Source organism: Podarcis gaigeae (genome assembly GCF_964106915.1).
Source record: "Podarcis gaigeae genome assembly, chromosome: 5".
Taxonomy (NCBI): domain Eukaryota; kingdom Metazoa; phylum Chordata; class Lepidosauria; order Squamata; family Lacertidae; genus Podarcis; species Podarcis gaigeae.
The window spans coordinates 101,354,324-101,369,671 of NC_139681.1; the positions used below are offsets into that span (position 1 = coordinate 101,354,324).

A 15,348-nucleotide genomic window follows, 5' to 3' on the forward strand; every position below is an offset into this window, starting at 1 on the left:
GCAGCCCGGGACATCCATCCAGTCCCGGTGTGCACTAGCAACACATATCCGGAGATATGTGCACACTCAATCAGCAGAGTAGAGCAGAAACGATGTGGAGCTTAGGTGTGGCATTCTAAGTAATTTATTAAGCAATATGTACAGAACAAAGCAATCATGGCGTCCTCACACATCTTCTCCAAGAGAGAGAGAAAGTAAGTAGGTACAAAAGTACAATTTCCAAGCCTGGAAAATAAACACAGACATGTGATGTAACAATCACATATCCAGCAACGGGAGAATGAAAATGCTGACATCCGGAACACCAGAAGAGGCTGCTCAATCTGGCCCATCTAGTCCAGCAGCCTGTTCTCAGAGTGGCTGAACAGTTGCCTTGACTGCTGGCTGCTTTGTTTGGTCTGCTGGGTCTTGAGTGTCCTTCCCTCCATGGGAGACGGGGTGAAAGTCTCCAGGCAAGGACAGGAGGCTCAAGTCAGATCTTTGTGGACAGGCCTCTTTGTCCTGCTGGTGCTGGTAGGGTGCAAATTAAACCCCGTGCTTCGTGTCCGTAAGACTGAGGTTTTGATCAGCAAGAGGAGGACTAGACCGTGTTAATTCATAATGATGCCTTGACAAATTTCTCTGAAACTCCTTGGGCTTTTGAATAAATGGTTTCTTCTCTCTTGGGCTTTCCATCTTTGCAACTGTTAATAGACTTAAAAGTAGCAATGTCAAACCACAACAAGGTCTCATGACTAAGGTGGAATAGTCAGATTTGTCCTTTGCAGCAATAACAAAGGGTCCTGAGCAAATGTATCATGGCATAAGCTGCCACAGACTAGAGTTCTGTCTGGTCTGTGAGCACTGATGCTGCAGTGAGTGTGTTGGTCTAGGAGGAGCCATGAGGCTTGTTAAACACTTGAGTGCATTAGGAGGAGAATTGTAAGTTATTTCCTGGGCGACTCATAGACCCCTTCCGACAGAGCAGAGAGAGAGCCAGGAGCACAAGGGGGCTCAGCACTAGAGACCTTGTGCCTGGGGGGAGGAAGCTGCTTGCTCTCACACAGCCGGCATCAAGGCGGAGCTGCTGGAGGAGAAGGACTGGGCTCCTCTTCTGCCGCCGCCCAGTTTGACTGCAAGGCAGTTCCTTTGAGCCACAACAGGGAAGTGGAGAGACTGTTGCTGCAGTTGCTGATGATGATCCATATACTGACAGTTCCAAGGGAGGCAAGTGATGACAGCTTGCCAGTGGGGCCTTTGTTTCCTTACTCATCACATGTGCTCCCCTTGTGCCTCCAGAGCCCTCTTTGACTACGACAAGACAAAAGACAGTGGCCTCCCAAGCCAGGGCCTGAATTTCCGATTTGGCGACATCCTCCATGTCATCAACGCTTCTGATGATGAGTGGTGGCAGGCACGGCCGGTGATGCCAGATGGCGAGAGGGACGAGGTTGGCGTCATCCCCAGCAAGCGCAGGTAGCCCTCTCTTTCCTGCTGGGGTTTTCCTCTCTTCCTGGGCCACAACCTTCAACAAGAGGGAGTGTTGAGAAGACCACCTGTGCCCCAAGACCCTCCCCCTTCCTGCCCGCAGTCTCATAGAGCCTTGCTAGATGTCGAAGGCGGTGCCTGGCAGTATCTTTTGTACCTCCATGAATCAGAAGGAAGGGGTTGTGGTCAGCGGGCTTTTTGAGACACGGCAACTTCTCTGTCGTAAATCTTGGAAGACAGCACACCTCCCTGGGCAACTTGTTGCCTCTGCCCCCCGTAAGGAGTCACCACCACACTCCTCTTCCTCCTCTGCGGAGTAGCAGGAATTGTTCTTCACTGCAACTCCCATAGCTACCTTGTCAGGCCCCTATAATCAAACAGTTCTACCTACAGTTGACAAATATGACATAAGATGTCAAGAAACCATTTCCTGTGATTCGGGCCTTGAAGACTCTTAATTTCTGTCCTATGCATCCAAACCAAATTCCCTATTGCAGACATGTTTAAGTGTTTTAAAATGCTTCCCAGGTGTAGCACAGAGGTGCACCCCCTCCCAGCTCCACATTCTGGCGGCTGCATAATTCGGCCGTTGGGCTCGTGCCCCTGATATCTTGCAGTGTTCCTGCTAGCAAGAGGGCATGAATGGTTTGCTCCAGGAACCACCATGGTAACTCACATGGGCCTCCAGCAGCCAAAATGCTCACTCTAGGTTAGCGTGCATTAGGGCCAAGTGGGTCTTAGCCTTTAACATGCAGGTTTAAAACAAAACAAATCAGCATTTTCCTCCCCTCTCACTGTCCTGAGCAAAGCCTCTCCTCTAAAGCTGCAGTGTGCGCTGGGAAGAAGCCTCCACCGCCCCCTGGCAGGAAGAGCAGAGGTCACCAGGAGCACCGCTGCTTGGTTGGAACTGGCCGTGTTCCTTGACTCCAGCAGCCAGCCTATATTGGTCTGGTGTCTGAGGCTGCCACTCTTGGCGCTTCCCTGATGAGACTTGGAGAAGACAACAAAGGTTGCAGGAATGATTCCCTGCTGCAGCCACCTTTTGCAGGTGGCTTGACCCCTCCAGCAGCCATTCAGTTCTGCTATCCAAAGAAGGCCATCGACTCTAGGCCCCTTTGCCCTGACCCTCAGGCTAAAGCCGGCCAATGCCTCCCCTGGCCTCCCTCCAAGGCCCATGTGTTTTCCAGATTGCCCCCCCCCCCCAAGCTTCTGCCATGGGGTGCAGCAGGATTGAGCGCAGAGCGCAGGGGCTGCAGATGCACTAATCTTTTTATGCTTTTCTGGCAGGGTTGAGAAGAAGGAACGAGCTCGTTTAAAGACAGTGAAATTCAACTCTAAAGCAAGAGGTGACAAAGGGGTGAGTTTGGACTCTTTACGCTGTTGCTACTGTAAACTCTGTCATAATGAAAGCCTTGCATGCTCACTTCACCTACAGGCTGGGGGGGGGGGGGTGACTGGCCAGGAAAGCGATTCAGCGCCCTGTGAGTCTGGCATCTCCTAGGTGGAGACAGGACTAGAGAAATCCAGGGTTGAGCAGGAGAGGCCTCTCGGGGGCTGGCAGTGGGGACAAGGGAACCACTAGGACCTGCTTTTGAAGGTGGGGGTGTTGCCTTCGGCCCCCACTTGCAGGCCTCCTGTTAGGGTACAGGACTGGCTACTGGGGAACAAGAGAATAAGGGACTTTGTCAGGATTCCTGGTCTGTTCCTCTCTGGAAAATCCTCCTTTAAAACAGCTTTAGAATCAGGAGAGTCAGGGACCACCCAAGAAAACTCAAGTCAAAAGACTTTTGGAGTGAAAGCGCATGAGATGGATGGATGGTCCATGGAATGTTGTGCACTTGGCTGTTTTGTTTCCTTTGTGGGACCTCCTGGCTTCTGTCCCTTGAAGGGGTATCATGAGGAAAGGTGAGGGCTGTGGCTTCCTGGCTCCCTCCTTGACGCCCCTGGGGGCCCAGGGACAGCCTTGAAGGTACGTAACCACTTGCTTGTGGGCAGCTGGGAGGCAGCAGGGAAGGGGAGAGCAGAGGCAGGAGAGGGTGGAGCAGGCCAGCCGACCAGAGAGGAAGAGCAGCTGAGGGGAGGAGACTCGGTGGACCATCAGCCATGTTTATCTTTTCACAAAGCTGTGTGAAATACCACAATCTTAAGGGTAGAACAGTTACAGTAGACTCCAAATTAACACACCAGCAACCTTATTTTAAAAAAATATTTCCATGACTTGTGCTAACAGACATCTGTTACAGACGCCCCCGTGAAATGTATGCACTGAACACTTTGTGTGAAAAGGAACTGTTGGGAATGCACTGGGATGGGTTTAAGCAGACTGGTGCTGGAACGGGGCTGGTCCCAGGCTGGGCTGTGTGTGCAGGAGGGCAGGGAAGCTGCAGGATGTGGGGCTGGAGCCAAGGGGTCTCCCTGGTCTCCTTTCCAGAGCCACATTTCAGCCCTTGTGCCTGGGGAAGCCTCAGGCCCTGGGGGGGGGGGGATGCCCTAACCCTATGGCAAGAAAGAGCAGAACACATTTAGTCACCTGGTGCAGCCAAATACCGCTTTGTTCAAATGGGCCTTTGGGGCAGCTCACAGAGTTTGGGTGTTGCATTTGCACACACAGCCCTGGTCCCGTGCCGTTTTGAAAACTGGTTGTGTTGGAGTCACAGCCTTGTATGTTGACTGTTGCCAAGTTTGCACACGGCTCCCATGTCCTAACACTGCACCAGACCCATGCATGAGCCCCTGAGTGGAAACCAAACTACGCTTGCCATTGAGAGAGAACTGCCCGTCTTGTCTGTCTTCCCTCCTCTTAACATGGCCCTCTTGAGAGGGCGGCCTTCCTCTTGTCCTGCCAGTTCTCTTTTTCTGTCTCTCTCCTCCCCTTTCCTCCTCTTTGTTGGTACCTTCCTGGGAACTCTGTGCATGCTTGCTGTTGGCAGGGGCTACTTTGCCTCGGGAATGTGGCAGCCTGGTCTTAATTCTAGCACCTAACATGGCAAAGCAGAAGGAGGCAAAATTGATGGTGTTGAAAACTGAAGGTGTGTGCTTGTTCCCCCCTCCATCTCTTCTTCTTTCAAACAGTCCTGCCAAGGACCACCCCCACCCCACCCCCCTTTTATGCCAGGCACCAGCCACTGACCTGCTTGTCCTTTTGCCTGGGCAAAATCAGCTTATGCCGCGTTGAGCACCCGGCGTAAGAGGAGAATGTCGAGTGGCCGCTACCCTGTGGGTTTTTTTCTGCTTCCTTTTCTAACCCATTTGTACTAATGATGCAATTCTGCAAAGAGGCTATGAGAGCTTAATAAAGTTAATACACTCTTACTACTAAAAACAAGACTCTCCTGCCTGTAAGAGCCTTAAAAACACATGGCTGATATTTTCTGCAAATCAAAACATAATTACTTCTAACCATGTTTTGTTTTTTTGTTTTTTGCTAATGGAGCCGACTTCTAACCACTCAGCATGCAGTAGGTGAGGCTGTTGCTCTCCAGACTCTGCACAACAGGAAATGGCTGTTGTCTGGGAGACAGGAGAGCTCCAATGTGTCCCTCTTAGCCGTGATCTCCCAGAGGTAGAGGCTTGGGCAGCTCCTACCAGGGAGGTGAATTTGCGTGGGGAGCTGCGCCCTGGGCCTTCCAGTCCAAACGGTTTAAAAACAGAGCAGGCAAAGGCGCACGTTGTTCACGGTGTGCTCTGCTTGACTAAGCTGAGCTCCTGCAGCAGTTTGCTGGCATTGCAGGGGGTTGGACTAGATGACCCTCTGGTCCCTTCCAACTTGACAGTTCCATGATTCTCTAGGTGTTGGGGAGAGGGCTTGGCTCGCGTTGAGGCTGAGCAGCTTCTTCCCAAGGGGGGCTCCAGTGGAAGAACCCCGAGTTTCAGCTGTGGCTCTTCTGCCCTGCCCCTGCCCATTCCTCTGCTGCCACCAGGGACACGCAGCAGGAAGAGGAGACCAGACGCGGCCAGGCAGGTCCCACGGCATGTGGGTCTGTTGGACTTCAGTGGCAGCTAAGAGACCATGCTGGCTTGAGCTGCCAGCGGTTGGCATCCAGATGGCCAGGCTGCTTCTGACATCCTCTTTGTGCTGTAACCCCTGAGGGTCCCTGGTCCCTCTGGATATTCATGCATTGTGTGGGGTCAGGTGGCTGGGGGGGGTCTCAATGACCCCTTGTGCTTGTGGTGCTTGGATCATGAGCCACGTGGATGTTCCCTCCAGGCACTGCTCTCCGGCTCAGATATCACGACTCAGGCTGCTCTGTGCCTCTGGCTGTGGCTTCATCTGACCTTGAAAATGCCCAGGAATCCTTCCTGAGAAGATGAAGGGGGCTAGATTGGCTCCCTTTCATTTGTCTCCGTTGCATAGACTGCCTTTCAGCCAGAGTTTGTACAGGGAGAAGAGCACACCAGACGGCCTTATGCCCAGTCAGACCAGTGGTCCACCCAGCTCAGCATTGTCTGCACTGACTGACAGAGGATCTCCAGGGTACTAGGCAGGGATCCTTTTCCTGCCCTACCTGGAAATCCTGGGGGAGCCCCTGGGCCCTTCTGCATTCAGAGCAGATGCTCTGCCGCGAAGCCCTCTGCAGAGGACAGCCACCCTGTCTGAGACTTGCTCTGAGAAAGTCTGTGTTGCAAGAGGTCCCTGTAGCTGCTCCCTGCTTCTTCCTCAGGAGCAGTTGAAGGGGGGGGGGCTGTTTCCCACTGGGCTGGTGCCTGGGCTAGTGTGGGGAGCCTGCAGAGGCAGAGCCCCTCCCCGCAGCCAGTGCTCCCTCAGAATGGAGCCGGCCGCTTGCTCCCCAGGCCCCTCTCCCTCCGTGCCCCCGCCCTGGCTCCAGCCGCCTCCCCTCCTAAGGAAGGGCTGTGGATCCAGCCAGCCTCAAACTGCTGCATGTTGTGGTCCTAGAAGTCGGCCTCTGCCAAGCTGCTGGACTGGGCCTCTGTGACACACTGGACATTCGACCTCCTTTGTTTTGCCCCTCCTTCCTTCTCTTCTTCAGCAGTCATTCAATGACAAGCGTAAAAAGAACCTCTTTTCCCGAAAATTTCCCTTCTACAAGAACAAGGACCAGAGTGAGCAAGAAACCAGTGATGTGGACCGTAAGTATGTGGGTGGGGGCAGGGCAAGCGCCAGTTGCGGATGTGCCGGGGGGCCTGCCTTGCGTGCCAGACGTGGCCTTGCCTTGAAGGGGTCCCAAGAGCTGCCACAGGGGCAGAGATGCCGCCATCCTCAGGAGGGGCTGGCCCAGCTCTCCTTCCACAGCTGATTGGGGGGGGGGGGCGGCAGCGAGTTCTGTTGGCTGCAGCTAAAAGGCAGGCGGCCTCTGGCTTTCAGAGGTGGGTTTGAGGGACAGGAGCTTTAAGTGCTGCCCTTAAATGGGTTTCTGGCTGAGCTTTGGGCACCCCCCTGGACCCCTGTAGACGCTCTTGGGACCACCTTGCCGTAGCCCCTCATTGATATGCTACTGACGGTTATTTTCTTTGTGATTGTCTCTTTATTGCTTGCCCTCTGGGAACTTCTCTGCAGGAGATCCCTGAAGACATGGGATCAAAAGGCCTGAGTAAGTGACCCTCTCCCCAGAGGCCCCTGAGCCCCTCCTCTCACCCAGACAGAAGGAAAGGCCTTCTCCTCCAGGGGCCCAGGCTCATTCTTCCCGGGGTCTCTTTCCTCCACACTTGCTTGCCATCTCCTCCTCCAAGTCATGCCACTTCCATTTACTTTTTGGTTGGGAGGCTGGGAAACCTTTCCCTGTTTGGCAAGCACAAAAGTCATTGAATCGTAGAGTTGGAAGGGACACCAAGGGTCATCTAGTCCAACCCCCTGCAGTACAGGAATCCCAACTAGACATTTGGCCATCCAACCTCTGCTTGGAAACCTCCAAGGAAGGAGAGCCCACCACCTTCTGAGGGAGTCTATGCCTCTGTCAAACGGCTTGCTGGATCTGTTTCCTCTTTCTGGCTAGAGCCTCTAGCCATATGCAGCTCTGCCGTAGATCTCACCTGGGGTTCTCCTCCATTCTCCACGGGTCCCCTGGTGTTGGCTCAGCAGATACAATGGCCAGGGGGGACCCTTTCAACAAGTATTTATGAGGGACTTGAGCTTTTTGGTGGGGATGTTTTAAAAGAGGTGCTTACTGATCCTGAAGAAAACATCATCATCATCATTATTATTATTTTACTATTATTTAATAAATTTGTATGCTATTCTTCATCCAAAGATCACATGGAAGTTCACAGCATAAAAATGCAAAATGAGAAGACAAAATACATGATCAAACAAAAATAGACCAATAACCATCCTCCCACAATTTAAAAGGCTATAGAATGTTAATCAGCCGAATGCCTGGTTATAGAGAAATGTTTTCACAAGGTGCCTAAATAGATAATTATTATTATTATTTATTTGCTGCCCTTTATCAAAAGATTCCAGGGTGATGTACAACACTAAGAACACAGAATAAAAATCATAATGATAAAATAAGCTCAATAACTTCCCCTCCTTTAACAGACCATAAATTATTTAATGGCCAGAGGCTTGGGTAAAAAGGAATGTTTTGGCCTGGCGACTGAAGACATGTAATGATGGTACCAGGCGAGCTTCTCTGGTGAGAGCGTTCCACAATCAGGGAGTCACCACAGAAAAGTCCTGTTCTCATGCTGTCACCCTCCAAACCTCTCTGGTAACGGGGACATAGAGAAGGGCCTCAGGTGACAAGTGTGGATCTGGGTCCGCTTGTATGGGGAAAGGCGGTTCTTAAGGTGTTGAGGTCCTGAGCCCCAACTGAAGCTGACAGAAGGCACTCCACCAGTGCAGTCAGGCCAGGATAGGTGCAATAGGCTCAGAGGGTCTTGCCCCTGTGAGCAGCTTGGCCACCAAATTCTGCACCAGCTGAAGTTTCCGAACTGCCTTCAGAGGCAGCCCTATTGATAACGTGTTGCAGTAATCTCACCATTCTTCATCTTCTCAGAGTTCAGGTTGTTGAGGCAGTTACACACAAAGACTGTTTCTTGAGGACTGACTTTATCTTTTTTAATGGTACCCAAATGCAACAAGTCTTAGACCTGAAATTCCTCAAACAATTCATCCACCATCAAAAATTCAGGATAGAGTCACTTTTTATTGGCAGGGCGCTCTGCAGTCTGAATTTTCATGCCTCTGTAGACCTAGAAGAGGCTTACCTCCACATACCGAATCACCTTCAGCACAGAGAGATCCTGAGGTTCCCCTACAGCCGAAACCACTTCCAGTTCTGACTGTTGCCATTTGGCCTCGTCTCCACACAAGAGGGTTCCTGGTGGGTCCTTGTGCCTCCAGAGTATCCTTATCTGTCCTTCTTTGGAATACCTCTTGGTGTGGCAGGAGTGCTCTGGAAGCTCAAAAAGATGTTTGCATGCTTGTAATTGCTGGCAGCTCACAGCTTTCCAGCCCCTGAAGCAGAGTCGCCTGTCTCCTGCCCAGTGACTTGGCGGCCTTCCCTGGGGCTGCTTCCAAGATGGAGATTTCCTAGGCCAGGTCTTCTTCAAATACGTTTATAGTTCCTGACAAGTTAAATGCTTGTGCCTTCGCCAAAGCTGCATTGAGAAGACGTGGGCTTCAGCAGGTTCTTCCGCACTCTAGGCCGCTGAACCCCTTTCTAACCCCTCTTGCGCCCTCCCAGCTCCTGCTGTGAGCCTTTGCCAGATGACCTGGTGCATGGCTGCAGTTTAGACCCTCGGTGGGGAGAGGCAGAGCAGCGCTTTCAGCCTCCCAGTGGCCTTTCTGGCCTGACCCACCGGTTTTCCCGGCTCCATCTGGCCCTCGTGGTGGCAACCTCTCTGGCCATGACACATGCTGCAGGTTTGGCAGATCCCCAAGGAGGCACCAATGGCCTGGATGTGAACGGAGGCCCCCTCTGTGCCCTGTGCTTCTCCCACTGGCTCTGAGCGCCAGGCAGAGTTGGGAAGTCGCAGAAACTCCTCTGGGGTTTGGGCCACCTTGTTCTGTGTCTGCTTCCAGACGTCCTCTTGCCTTTTGGTGGAGTGCACTCAGCCCAGCCCCAGCCCTGTCACATTCATTGAGCGTGGAGAGAGAGTCATGGCAGCCCCGCCTGGCACTTGTCCTTGTCTTGCTCTTCTTTGGGAATTCTTTCTGGTCTGGTGCAGCTCCTCATTTTCTCCTTCCTGTTCCCGTTTCAGAGCACGTGACGTCCAATGCCAGCGACAGCGAAAGCAGCTACCGTGAGTGTCTTGGGGCCCTTCCCCACACCTCCCTTTGGGGCAGGCTAGGAAGGCTTGCTTGGCTTTCCCTGCAGCTAGAAGCATCTCTGAAGGCGCCCATTCGGCAGCAGAGCGTACCTGAACTCTGCTGGGGGGTCAAGCTTTGGCTCTTGCGATGGGGCTCTTCCCCAGTCCAGCTTACCTGGGCCGGGCACCTGAGCAACGGACCCCCTCCTTCCGTGGTGCCTCCGCTCTGCTGGATAGGCCGGTTGCTGGGAGTGTGAGAGGGTCGGATCAGCAGCTGATCCTCACAGACCCCTCGCCTCTCAGGAAGCTCCACTCCAGGCAAGAGACCGGTTCTCTTTTAGCTGCATTGCTGCACTGCTGGCCTAAACTTGTGCTTAATTTACTCCGTTGTTCTGTTGTTTAATTTCAGTCTGTTAACGTATCCCTTGTTCTTGTGTTTTTTAATTTTTCTCTTATGTAGTTTTTGGCTTAAGGCATCATATCCAAAGTCTTCCACTCCCTGAGCACTCTCAAGCCACCTGACCATAGAGTCCTGTGTCTTCTAGCCTCAATAAGATTCTAGAGATGCGGCAGGAGGGGTCACTCATAATTTCTGGGCCTGTGGCCACATGTGAAATGTTGAGTGTGTGACAAACAGCGTCCCCCAGTCGCTTCTTTAGCTATGTTACTTAAAACTGAGGCATACCTATTAAGATCACCACAATAAACTCACCTTAATCGAAATATAATTAAGAGTAGATTGTGGCTCACCACATATATACAGACAGTGGTGCTTATTAATTTCCTATCTGGCTTCTATACCAGGTTTTTTTATCCTGAAGTCTTATAAATGAGAGATACGTTTGTACATCTGTATTATTTTACGCAGACACTACATTCCAGCTCTAAACTGGTGTATCTGAATTTGCAGGTGGCCAAGAGGAATACGTCCTCTCTTACGAGCCTGTTACTCAGCAGGAAGGTTTGTAGCGTGTTGCATATAAAACCAAAAGCCCTGGAGGCCACAGAGGCCTTTGGCTCTCCTTTGCAAGCACACCTCCCAAGGGCTCGCTTTCAGCACCACCAGGCTAGTTGGCACCCAGTGCCCTTGGCTGCCCGAGGACCTTCTGCGAAGGAAGTACGGAGGGCTCCCTTCAAGCTCCCAGCCATTGCTCTGGAGTTGCTTCCTTTGGACCTCAAGTGTGTGTGGGGGGGGGGTATGTGCTGTCCCAACTAGGGCTGTGGGCTGGAGGTTCCTCACCCCTGCCGTCGGAAGGGAAGCCGTCAGATCAATGTCTCCCGTAACTTGGCCATGGCCACAGGAAAGGCCTTCACCTGCATTCTTGCCGAGCAAAGCTCTGGAATGAGCAGAATGCCCAAGAGGGACTCCTGCTGGCAGGTGGACGGGGGTGGGGAGCTGGCTTAGGCGAGCCTTTGACCTCCAGAAATTTGGGGAAGGGACAGGAGGTTGTTGGTTGTTTTCCTTCTTCTCTGACTCCTGGGTCTGTTCCCCCTTCAGTCAACTACACGCGGCCTGTGATTGTTCTGGGACCCATGAAAGACCGGATCAATGACGACCTCATCTCCGAATTCCCTGACGAGTTCGGATCCTGTGTTCCACGTATGTATGGCGAAGGCCTACCAGGGAAGGTTTTGTCACACAGGCAAGCAGCACAGAAAGTGTGTTTCAGCTTGGGAAAGAGCGGGCCAGGGTGATAGTGCACGGGTGTGAGGAGCTGCAGTTGCATGTGGTTGGGCTTGGAGCCAGCAGTGAGTGCAGAGCCCTTGCGGGGGCCAGAGTCCTCCTGCTTGGCAAGGGGACACCCAGGGCCTCCCTTGGGCAGCTCTGGGCATTGCCTGGCTGCAAGCAGAGTGCCTCTTGCCCTCAAGAGCCCTTCCATGCAGTCCCCAGCCAAGCACAAGCCGGGAGAGAAGACCCTTTCTCAGTCAGGAGCCAAGAGAAGCTCCTGGGCGCAGCGTCCTCCTAGCATCTTGCCATTAATTTGACTTGAACTGATTCCATAATGAAATGATTTTAGAACGTTGTATTATCTTTTACGGTTCTTAGCCGCTCTGAGCCCGGCTTCGGCTGGGGAGGGCGGGATATAAATGAATTATCATCATCATCATCATCATCTTCTTTGGCATTGGACGTGCTTTCCCCTGGGCCTCATGGGCTGGCCAACCTGTCAAAGCACACTTTCATTGCCTCATTTGTGGGGAGGGGGGCACCTCTGGCCCCTGTCCCAGTTTGGCTCCTTAGACCAGAGACTTTCAACCTTTTTGAGTCCACGGCTCCCTTGACCAACTACCTTCTTTCTGCAGCTCCCCTGTGGGACTCAGGGGCTCAGTTAGGTCCCCCCTTGCCTGCAGATCTGGCAGCTTCTCACCCTTTTTCGAACACCCTCAGCCTCCTCTCCCCTCTCCTCGGGCCCCTGGTCTCTGAGCTGCCCCACCCAGAGGCACCATTCGCCCAGGGAGCCTAGAGCCAGGGCTGCTGCAATAAACAGCTGCACCAGCCTTTGGGAGGCAGAGACACAAGAGGGCATCTGAGGAAAGAGGAACAGAGGCCAGGGTTGCCCAAGGCACCCCAGGGTTGAAAGCCACTGCCTTAGACCCTTGCCCAAACCACACCAGCCTGGCACCTTCTGAGGGCAGTATTTTGATCCTACACAGGGAATGGGATCATGCAGCCTCGGCAGCAGGATTTAATCTGCTCATCAGCTGATAAGCAAAGATTGTAGCCCTTTTCCTTCCCTTTTAAGGGTTCAACAGAGCAAAGGGCTGTCCTTTAATTGGGGTGGGGGTTGGGAGCTGGCTCAAAGGGCACTTTGCCTCTTCAGTCATGGAGATGGGCTTCAGGCTCTTGGTGCCAAGTGCCGTGGGAATGGAAGGGAGAGGCTGCCTCCAAGGCTTCTTTGCAGAGCTGCTAGATGTGCACACCCCACTGCCTGCCTGTCAGATCTTGCCCATGTGGCCCATCTTGATAAGGATCTGGCCCACGGAGGCTATGAGATCCCCCAGCCCTGGCCTTGTTCTGCCCTGTCCCCGTTTGCCCCCCCTTCATTCCCCCTGCCTGCTGGCATCCCTGGGTTCTTCCTTTCCAAACCTGCTGGAGCATCACCAGTGTGCAGACAACACCCCCCAGTGCTTCTTGCTCCTGTCAATCCAGGAAGGCAATAGAATGGACTCGGTGCAGGAGGAGTTAGGGCTTTGCAAGCTAGGGCTTGGTCCACACAAGGCAGGTAGTTGGCTGCTGGGTGAGGGGGGCTCAGCCTGTTCTGGAGGCGGCTGACGCTGTGCCTTCTCTCCACTTGGCCAATCTAGAGAAGGCAGGCCGGGTTCATTCCTGTATCCAGACAGGATTGCTGCCCTGCGTTCCACATGGGGCTGCCTTTGAAGCCCGCCTGGAAGCTTCAGTCAGCTCTAGATGTGAAGGTCAGACTCTGGTCTAGCACTTGAAGGTCAACGCACTTGTAGGGTGCCAGGGTCCCACCTTGGATCTGCTTCCTCCCACTGTTGTGCGCAGTAAGTGGAAGGTGCTTGGTGCCAGTATTTGGAGTCAACGTTGAGGTTGCTGTGTGTTGGGCCTGCCTGCCTGAAAGCTGCCTGTCTCTTTCCGCAAAGATACGACCCGGCCAAAGCGAGACTACGAGGTGGACGGTCGGGATTACCACTTTGTTACGTCCAGAGAACAAATGGAGAAAGATATCCAGGATCACAGGTTCATTGAAGCCGGCCAGTACAACAACCATCTGTATGGAACGAGTGTCCAGTCCGTGCGGGAGGTGGCAGAGAAGGTAAAGGAGCCCGTCTGCTTGGGAGAGATGAGGGGTGGTCCTGGTCTGCCCCAGGGTCTCCTTCCCCAGTCAGTCATGATGCAGCCTCACAAGGAGAAAAGGGCGTCTTGCTCTGGGACCTTCAGCGCTTCAGGAGCCTCCTGAGCCCAAAGATCTCTATTAACTAAACGTCATGAAGTCAGTGCCCTCAGTCCATTGCCTCAGTTTTGCCATGGGAAATATCTGAAGATCTTATACAGCAAAGCTAGTGCCCGGCACTGCCTGGGTATTTTTAGAAACCCCAAAATATTGTAATTTTTAAAGGGATGTGTATGGTTTTTGAGTCTTCCCCCATCACACCATAACTCAGAAGAAGTCGGTCCAAAGTCCCTCCTGGCCCCAGCATCCCGTCAGCCTTGAAGGAGAGCTTTTAAGCCCCTGAGAAAACGTTTCCACACCCTTTGTGCTGCCTGGAGTCCATCCAAGTGAAAGGAGCAGAACTGGCCACTGAGGATTCCCTTGTAGGTCCCTCTGGGAAAGGGGCAGGTTGGCACACACAAAAGAGATCTGTGTTGCTTTTGCATTTCCCTTTGAAGCATGTTGGCCGAGATCGGGGGGGGGGGGGCAACCAATACCAGAGGTTGGATCAGGAGTTCCCCTGCTTAGGTTTCCTCCTCCAACTCAACTCTGCCCAGATGCAGTTACTGTGAGTCTTAGGATGGCAGTCACAAAGGGAAGCTCAGCAAAGAAAGGTTTGGGGGTCCCAAGGCAGCTCTGCTACGTTCCAGCAAAGGGAACCAAAGAGAAAGCTAGCCAGGTTCTCTCCCGCTCTGTGTGCGCCTGGGTGATTCTGACGGGGAGGAGCTTGGGGGCAAGGCCAGGGAGAGCTCTTTTATTGGCTCATCTGGAAGGGGTGTGGCTGCCAGGATGGGACCCTTCTTTCTGAATTTGCCGCTACACTGCAGAGGAAGTGGGCCTAGAGTTGCTGCCTAAGACAATGCCAGGTCCCCATAGGTTTGCCAAACAGGCCTCCTCTCAACCCCAAGATTATGCTTTCCAGGAAATGTCTGCAAATAGCTAAGCTAAGGGGGAAGGGTGCTCAGTCTCAGCCGCCGGGCTTTAAAGTGCAGCCAGGCTTGGCTGAGCTGTCTGCCAGCAGCGATGCCTTGGATGTTCTGCTCTAAGATGCCTCTTCCCTCCGTGTCTCAGGGGAAGCACTGCATTCTCGATGTCTCCGGAAACGCAATCAAGAGGCTCCAAATCGCCCAGTTGCACCCAATCTCCGTTTTCATCAAACCCAAATCAGTGGAGAACATCATGTGAGTGAAAGCTGGCCTTGTTCTGTCCCTCCAACCTTTTCCTCTCTGCGCATGTTCTGGTGACCCTCCTTGCGGCATGTGGCCTCCTCTTCCAGGAAGGTCGTCAACCACGGTCTCCGGGAAGGGAGCTTTCCCTGGGGGCTGGGGGTATTCCACAACCCATAATATCCTGCCGTTTTCAGCAGGAGAAAAAAAGCAGCCAGCTAAGCTCCAATCCTCTGCAGGAGGAAGCCAGGGCCAAACTTTAAAAGCAAAATGTCTGTCCTTCCTTCCTTCTGGTTTTTGGCTCTGCCTTCTGGAGAAGAGAAGAGCGACTCTGCTGCTCCCGAGCTGCTGTTTGAGGGTAGCTCAGGAGTCGCCAACGTGGTGCCCTCCAGGGGTTGCAGGAAGGTGCTTCATTTTAAACATCACACCCAAATGGCTTGGTTTGATTTGTGCTGCACTTTCAGGGAAATGAATAAGCGGCTGACGGATGAGCAAGCTCGGAAGACCTTTGAGAGAGCCATGAAGCTGGAGCAAGAATTCACCGAACATTTCACAGGTTGGTTGCTCAGCTGTGTTCCTTTCAAGGCAGCGGCTGGGGGGCTTCAGTG

The 15,348-nt window shown here is 53.0% G+C and overlaps 1 protein-coding gene across 16 annotated transcripts in view; it reads left to right on the forward strand.

Annotated features, from left to right (window-relative positions):
* Window positions 1-15,348, forward strand: part of DLG1 (discs large MAGUK scaffold protein 1) — an 82,880-nt gene that overhangs the window by 66,417 nt on the left and 1,115 nt on the right. For 9 of the 16 annotated variants that reach the window (XM_083739321.1, XM_083739329.1, XM_083739335.1 and 6 more), the window contains 9 exons: window positions 1,279-1,455; window positions 2,755-2,824; window positions 6,456-6,555; window positions 9,631-9,672; window positions 10,589-10,639; window positions 11,177-11,278; window positions 13,285-13,457; window positions 14,646-14,755; window positions 15,205-15,296. In XM_083739321.1, coding sequence (XP_083595447.1) covers window positions 1,279-1,455; window positions 2,755-2,824; window positions 6,456-6,555; window positions 9,631-9,672; window positions 10,589-10,639; window positions 11,177-11,278; window positions 13,285-13,457; window positions 14,646-14,755; window positions 15,205-15,296 — 917 coding nt within the window. Of the gene's footprint in view, window positions 1-1,278; window positions 1,456-2,754; window positions 2,825-6,455; window positions 6,556-6,982; window positions 7,017-9,630; window positions 9,673-10,588; window positions 10,640-11,176; window positions 11,279-13,284; window positions 13,458-14,645; window positions 14,756-15,204; window positions 15,297-15,348 lie in introns of all 16 variants that reach the window. The other 7 variants (XM_083739333.1, XM_083739334.1, XM_083739323.1 and 4 more) reach the window with 2 other exon arrangements.